This window comes from Porites lutea, chromosome 10 (genome assembly GCF_958299795.1).
Source record: "Porites lutea chromosome 10, jaPorLute2.1, whole genome shotgun sequence".
Lineage (NCBI taxonomy): Eukaryota > Metazoa > Cnidaria > Anthozoa > Scleractinia > Poritidae > Porites > Porites lutea.
This window is the reverse complement of record NC_133210.1, coordinates 15,872,001-15,880,017: the sequence shown is the minus strand read 5'-3', so window position 1 is coordinate 15,880,017 and position 8,017 is coordinate 15,872,001. Positions and strand designations below refer to the sequence as shown.

General features: G+C 41.8%; 2 protein-coding genes across 2 annotated transcripts; both read left to right on the top strand.

Moving 5' to 3' along the window:
- The first annotated feature begins 1,355 nt into the window (after nucleotides 1–1,355).
- Nucleotides 1,356–2,463, top strand: LOC140951101 (uncharacterized). Its single transcript, XM_073400319.1, has one exon. It carries the CDS (start codon nucleotides 1,356–1,358, stop codon nucleotides 1,902–1,904), a length of 549 nt encoding a protein of 182 aa, XP_073256420.1. The 3' UTR covers nucleotides 1,905–2,463.
- A 3,329-nt stretch (nucleotides 2,464–5,792) lies between these two features.
- On the top strand, nucleotides 5,793–7,173 carry LOC140950933 (uncharacterized). The gene has a single exon (XM_073400148.1). The coding sequence runs from the start codon at nucleotides 5,831–5,833 to the stop codon at nucleotides 6,359–6,361; it is 531 nt and encodes a 176-aa protein (XP_073256249.1). The 5' UTR covers nucleotides 5,793–5,830; the 3' UTR covers nucleotides 6,362–7,173.
- The last annotated feature ends 844 nt before the right edge of the window (nucleotides 7,174–8,017 follow it).

Genomic DNA, 8,017 nt, shown 5'->3' with positions numbered 1-8,017 from the left:
TTTCTGTTTTCTCGGCTTGCTTTAAAAGCTGGCTTAACGGATATTGATTACGTTTTTTTTTTTTACTGAGACCCGAATGGATTACTGTCGACATCGTATACAGTGTTCATTGAAGCTCCGTTCACACGAAATTGGATAACCGCGCGGTGCCGACACGGGAACAGTACCGGATAGGGCGCTTCAGTTCACAAATAAGAACGGTGATTTCGGTGTGATTTCTGTAACGGAACGAAGCTGTGCCGCACCGACCTTGAAAGGGACCGTGACATATCAGGCAGGTTTCTCCCATTCTTAGTCGCATTCGGACCGAAGAGGAAGTTAATAAGTAGGAGCGAGGACTGGAACCAACTGAGACGGAAGTAAATATTCGGAAGTGAAGCTTGGGATTTCAATAATACACCAAACCATTTCGGCCAACTGCTCCGACACGATGGTCGATTTGTATGTGAAGTATTTATTCCAGTTCTGTATCGTTGCCGTTGATACGTATTGTAGGGATACTTTTCCCTTGCGACCCAAAAGGTTTGCGGTATAGTGTTACCTAGCCCCCGCTACCTATCTAGCCTGCGAACAGAGACGTACTTCCGGTCGTCGCTTCTCTGTGTTCGCAGGCTATCAAACGCCACTCTACGAAGTTTCCTACGTAACGTCTGGAGGCCTAGAGAAACCACTGCTCGCAGGGTAGTAGTGTAGACAAAGCCTGATCAAAGTGGCATGTTAGCCTGGCTTAATTTCCATCGGAGCCTCGCTTAATGTCAGAAGCTAGGCTAAAGCCGATTACTTCAATTTTCAAGGAAAAACAGGATGTCTTTTTTCAGGAGCCGACTAGTGCAATATTTTTTTCTCGGAAACCTTTGCATAGCAGATCATCCAATAGGATTCCATGTCGTGCTCCGAACCGTATTCCGATGAATATTCAATAGTCAAAAACTCCTTTTCTGAGAACTATCTTTAAAGGTCGGTACACACTAGGCGACAAGTTGCTGCAACAGGTCGCGGCGACAGATCACTCCGTGTGTACAGGTCGGGAGACTAGTTGCAGCAACAAGGTGAGGCGACACGTCGCAGCGACAAATCGCTTCGTGTGTACTGGAGAATTTTTGTGAAAATCCTTGTCTCCACAACAGAATTTTGTCGCTGCAACAAGTCGCAAAAAATCAAATCAGACTGAATCTGTGCGACTTGTTGCGGCGACAAATTCTGTTGCAGCGACAAAGATTTTCACAAAAATTCTCCAGTACACACTAAGCGATTTGTCGATGCAACGTGTCGCCGCGACATGTTGCTGCGACTTGTCACCTAGTGTGTACCGACCTTAACAGACTGAGGTTCGTTGGGTACTTAATCTCGTCACTATGTCTTTGAGCGATTTTTTTGTTGAACCGATGCTAGACGACGACAAGCATTTGGACGAATACTTTACGCAGATTACTGAGCTTGGCAAGGAAGGACTATTGCCTAATCTTGACGAACCTCTGACCTACAAGGTCTACTCGATTAGTGGAGGCCATTTCGGAGCACACAAATCAATCGTTCTTACCACAAATGATAAGCATTTCATTACAGTAGAGCTGGATTTCAAAACATTCGCCGGTAAGAAGCATATCTACCCGAGAACGAGAGAACTTCCCTCGTCAATAAAGCCGCATTTGACGGAAATCGGTGAAATCAAGGAAAAGGGACTGGATTTGATTTTCAAGGCTGTGGCTGTGATGAAGCGCTTTGGCAGCTACTCCAAGCTTAGTAACAGCTGCCAAGACTTCTGCAACAAGTACCTGGCAGAAATTGGTTTAAAGGGAAGTTTAACCGATGTTGACAAGGCGGCAATAGTAACGATTGTCACCGGAATGATGCTGTCGGGAGGGGTCATCGCACTCGGGAATATGAGGCAGAACACAAAATGAAACAAATGACGTAGACATTGCCTTTAGTTTGTTTTATCGGTAATTTGACATGCGTGTTGACTTCGTTTCTGCAACGTGTACTATTTGGGTCGACAGTAACATAAAGATATTTCGTAGGTTAGTGCAGTGTATAGACCTTGTCACGGTTTTCGACGCCATCTTGACGAGTAGGCAAACGCGTGAGAAATTACAGTATTTGTATGAGAATCTAATGTCGAATAATTTCCATGAAACGGCTGTTCTGAAAAAAATATGACTTGTAAACTAAAGCTACAAAGTAAAGGATTGTCCTAAACAATTTTGGGGGCGTACCTGCGCTTAAATTTCTCCAGAAGCTTGCTTTAGATTTTCCATATGTTTGTCTGTAATTTTCCCGGGACTTTCTTACAGAAAATGTATATAAAATTTAAAAACGTGGTTCTAGGTGTTCTAGTGCATTTAACGCCCTTAATTTAGGAGTGAAGCTTTAGTTTACAAATCATATTTTTTTCAGAAGAGCCGTTTTACGGAAATTATTCGACATTAGATTCCCATACAAACACTGTAATTTCTCACGCGTTTGCCTACCTTTCAAGATGGCGTCGAAAACCGTGACAAGGTTATTAATAACCATAGCAACGATTATGTACTATTACCAACGTCAGTGAAACTAAGTCATATTCCAAAGGTAATACAGCGCAAATGTACTGATACTTAGCGAAAGTAGATTAAGATTTGTACTACGATAAAGGTACTTGTTCAGTTAATAAAGGACATTATGTAGAAACAAGAGACTATAAAGGGGACAGAGAGGGCATCCCCCATATACACCCTTTTCCATAGGTAATTCGTCTCAAGTTATTTTTAGAATCGGGATAAAGTTACCTCGCGCGAGGCATGGATGTTTCGTGGAGGTTTCGCATGACCAAACGCCGTGCAAAACATGTCGGGCGAGAGGCCATGAAAGAGTAAAAAGATCGAGAGTATTCCTGAATATTGAAGCGAAATTAGTCGGCGCTCACCTGGGAAAAAGGAATCGCTGGACTCTTTGACAACCCGTGAAATCAGTTTAACTCGAAGTTGTCGTAACCTCAGTGCTTTAATAAAATGAGAAATTTCGCCGGTCTTTTGAAACCGGTCGTTTGTACAATTTAGGGAGTTTAAGATCCAACGACGCGGACGACAACTAGAACGTCAAAAAAACAATAGGTTTAATTAGCAAAACAACAACTTCGCACGTGCAACACACTTTTTTGTTCATCTCTTTCCCGTTTTTGCACGACTACGACGTGAAAATGCCTAATTTCGCGTTTTATGGAGGACGTAAATAAGCAACGACGAAATTTTATTTCTCTTTCTGAGCTTGAATATGGTCCCTTGAAATTCAGCTTTAGGAGGGTTCGCCTACAATTGACAAAGTAAGTGAGTAGGAATAATCGCTATAAAGACTGAAAAAAATAAACATCAAACCAGAAATTGCTGTCTTCAAACTGTAAATTATAAATGATCCTGAGAGAATATTCAGTGTGTTAATGATTTCCCTGCTCTACTGTTAGCTCTATACAAGAGTGGAAGGGCGGTTCTTTTTTAATTTCGGTTTCGCTGACACAGCTTTCGCAGAAATCTCTCTGTAGTCGTTTTCGTCGACAAAAGGAATAGCAAAATCGCTCTCCGCGTCTTCCCCCTTTTGTTCTGCGTCATTTCGTAAAGGACGCGTGGCTCTCAGCGTGGGTCATCCACGCGGAACACATTCGCGCTATGTGATTGGCTGTTGTCTAATCCCCCTTGAGATCCGTGGTGTTAAAAATAACTCGAGACGAATTACCTATGGAATAGGGTGTATATGGGGGATGCCCTCTCTGTCCCCTTTATAGTCTCTTGGTAGAAAGCAATGGAAGTGTGAGTATCTCCTTGTCGATCTTGACACCATAGTTAGCTTAGACTTCGTTTGAGTTTACACAAAAAAGCTAAGGTTCAAACGTCGAATTTCACGTGCGACGAATTTAATTCCTATTTTAGTCGACTGATAGTTAAATACGGCATTTGATACAAACGTCTCTTACTGTCAAAATTCCCATGCCAGTCTCTCTAAATGAATAATAATAATTTACTATAATTCATGCATTAAGTTCGGCACCTGTAAAATGCGACGTTTGAATCAAAAGTCGAACCTAATTCATCCTCGGAGACTCAGGGGCAGTTAGTCGGGTCGATAAAATGTTCGTGGTGAAAGTTTACTGTAAGATCAACTTTTATCGACCCAACTAACTGCCCCTGGGTCTCCGAGGATGAACCTAATTCGAATCTTCGACTGTTTCAGTCGCAGATACAGCGAAGGTCGCATTTAATTTAAAGAGTCGATATTCAACCTACGTAGGTGGTCCCAAACTATTAAGACGTCTGTTACGTTCGACTGTTGATTCTGCAGACTGTAGAACTTTACCTGTGCCGAACCTAATTCGTGGCGAAAACAAATAGCATGAGATCCTTACCAGTGACGGATCCAGGGGAGGGGTCCGGGGGGACCGGGCCCACCGGGCCCCCCTTATCTCAGGGTCTGGGTAACCGGGCCCCCTCTTTTCTGAAGGTCTGGATCCGCCACTGCTTTCTGCTTAAAATAGGGAAATAAACTGAAAAAAGTAAAATTCAGCCTGAAAATTCTTGTTTTGATCAGTTAGTGCCGAGGAAATTGTGATCATGTTGACATTTTGACAAAATAAAGTAACAAATAAAATACAAGTACACTACGATTTCTTTATGGATACAGGAGCCTGATGGATATAAAGAAAAGCAACTTTTAAGAAGACCGTTTTAAGCTACGCTTCAGTGAGTTCTGGAAAAACCGGAAACCGGAATCGGGAACCGGAGACGGAACAGGACGGAACAGGAACAGGAACAGGAACAGTAATGTGAATGAGAATGAGAACCGATACAAGAACAGGGACATCATTAACCATAAAATATTTTAATTCTAATTCAATTTATACGAAAAATAAGAAAACTAGCCTGGGATCACCCCCCCCCCCCCCCCCCCCCCATATATTAAGGCAAAGAGAAGGTAAAAAAAGCAGCCAGTTTTGGGGTTGGCTAGAAAATTGTGCGCCATTCACTTTTACCGATATATGATTAGCAGTAAACCAATCAGTTGTGAGTTGCTTGTCACATGCATTGCGTGTTTCCTCGCGCGTGTTTGCGTGTTTCCTCGCACGTCTTGCCGACTTGTACGAGAATAATTTAAACAACATCGCATTCTTTTTTTTAGCACTTTTCAAGGGCTATAGATTTTTAACAATTAATGAATGAGGTCGAGTATCTCATGAAGAATTATGTAGATCGAGGGGGGTGTTATCCGTCGAGGCCGTAGGCCGAGGCGGAGAACACACTCCGAGATCTCCATAATTCTTCATATGATACGAAAGCCGAATTCAATAATTGTTTTATTATTCATTCAAAATAATTCCTAGTTTAAAAACATGGCTAACACATGCTTACCTCCATTGCCAGTGTTAAGTACATCTTCGATAGTGCACGTTTAGGGTTGTTCAGCTCCGCAAATATTTTCCAAATAGCAGATGCCGCCCATCGAGTTGTCTTCTTGCTGTTCTTGCCATGTGCTTAGTTTTTTTTTACTAGTTCTTACTCTTGAAACAAGTGAAATGTCCGCCATTTTTCAAGTTCACAACCAAAAAAACTTAACCTCGTCCCCAGGTCTTCTCGGTTAACGGTGCATTAACCTGCGCAGCATTTTTGACGTCATTTCCTCGCTAAACACAAAATTCTTCCAAATTTGGTCATAAGTAACTGGTTATGGTGAAATAAACGTGTGCTTTTAGCCTATCAGAATCGGGGAAATATTTTGAATGAATAATAATCAATGTAAAGAATCTCCTTTTCTGAGAACTATCTTTAACGACTGTGGCTTTCCTTGGGTACTGAATCTCGTCACTATGTCTTTGACCGATATTTTTGCTGAACCGATGCTAGACAGCGACACCTATTTGGAGAAATACAAACAGCAGCTAATTGAGCTTAACAAAAAAGGACTTCTGCCAAAACTTGACAAAACCCTGACCTATAAAGTCTACTCAATTCGCGGAAGGGATTTCGGAGCACACAAATCGATCGTTCTTACCACAAATGATCAACATTTCTTAACAGTAGAGCTGGGTTTCATAGTTGTCGACGGTAAGAAGCATATCTACCCGGTAACTAGGCCTCTTGACTCGTCAAGTAAGTCGAAAATGGAGTACCTCGGTACAATTAACGCCAAGGGAGAGGATTTGATTGCAAAGGCTGTGGCTGTGATGAAACGGTTTGGCAGCTACTTCAAGTTTTGTAACAACTGCCAAAACTTCTGCAACATGTACGTGGAGGCAATTGGTTTAAAGGAAGGTAAAAGTTTGACCGATGGCGACAAGGTTGCAATAGCAGCAGTACTTGCGGGAATAATCGCGTTTTTGTTCGCCATGTTGAAATGAGGCGAAAAACACAGTGAAACACATGACATTGCCTTAGTTTGTTCAGTAGTAATTTGACTGACTTGTTTATTTGATTCATTTCTGTAATAATTGTTTTTGTCCGGTCATTTTTGGCCCATACAACTCCACGTAGTATCAAAAAAGGTTTCACGTAACTTATATATTACAAGATCTTCGAGTTCCGCCAAATATGAACTGTTTTGTCATGAATTGTGAAAGTGAAAGCGGAAGACTGATCATCAGACTTATAAAAACAAGTTCGGAGGCATAGGTTATTAATTATTCAGGAATTATGGTATTTACAATGGTCATCTTGCTTTACTCGTTATGTTTCTCTTTCTCTGATTCTTCTTCTTTTCCATTTAACAGTCTACTGTGAGTGCACGCACTTCCTTGCATAATAGACTACCCTAATTAAAGAAACAGATATACTTCGTTTTAAACCGGAAGTACATCTAATTTCACTTGACTCTAAGTCAAGATTTCAGAGTACCTGAAGCCTGAAAATGTACCCCTTTTAGAGAAGCATCTCCAAAGAGGTCATTATAGGGAGTACCCTTCAAATCGCACCCTGAGTTCGAATTCTAACTCAAGGTGTGATTTCACATGACGTGACTGTTTCGTCCCCAAGGCTTTTATTTTGTCCCCAGCTCCCTTCCGTTTTTCCGACAAAAATCCCACGGCCACAGGCTAGTACACAGGCCACATTTAATGTGATTTAGTAACGATATGTAAGTTTATGTGCAACTGCTGTTTTGGGTTTTTAGTACTAATTTGTGACTCTTTATTGAAATTTGAATAAAAAATACACAGGATCATTAATCACTGATGTTTACCTTACTTCATAGGAAATCCTCACCTAATTCACTTACAAACCAGCTCCCGCGAGATTTACCAGCGTGTGATTAGACGTTTCCTATTTCATTTTCTTCACGACTTGCTCTGTCGCGTGAAGCAAAGGAATGTGCCCAGCGCTCGTTTCTCGAAAGCCCCGGTGACGTTTCGGGAGTACCCAACGCATCCTCGGAGACTCAGGGGCAGTTAGTCGGGTCGATAAAATGTTCGTGGTGAAAGTTCGATCTTACAGGAAACTTTCACCACGAACATTTTATCGACCCGACTACCGTAATGATTCGATTTAGCGCCCTCCTTCCAATAAGCGCCCCCTTCCAAATAAGCGACCCCTTCGAATGTGTTTTTGTTAATAAGCGCCCCTATTCTAATAAGCGCCCCCTATTCTTCTATTATTACAGCGCCTTCAGAGTACGTAACAAACGTGGTTTATCTTCCTTTAATAGCTGACATACGTAATAATGTATTACAAAAACAGTGGTCTTCGTCTGAGTTTCTCAACTGTAATGTCCATGTGAATACATAATTCCTTCAAACGAATAATTTCTTCTTCAAATTTTGTGGCGATTGCTCTGCTGGTCGTTCTGGCCAGAAAGGATCCAGGGACAACAGAGTCCGTTTTCCAGTCTTCTTGATCCAGTCACTTGGACCTGTACATTGTTCTCATGGCGGGCTTTGAGAAATGTGAATATAAGGAAGGAAAGTTCCATCGGCACATGTCCAACAAGTTTGTTATCAGCTTCAAGGTAAGTCCCAACTGCGTATTCATCGTGCTCTTTAGCTTCTTTACGGTCATCTTTCCTG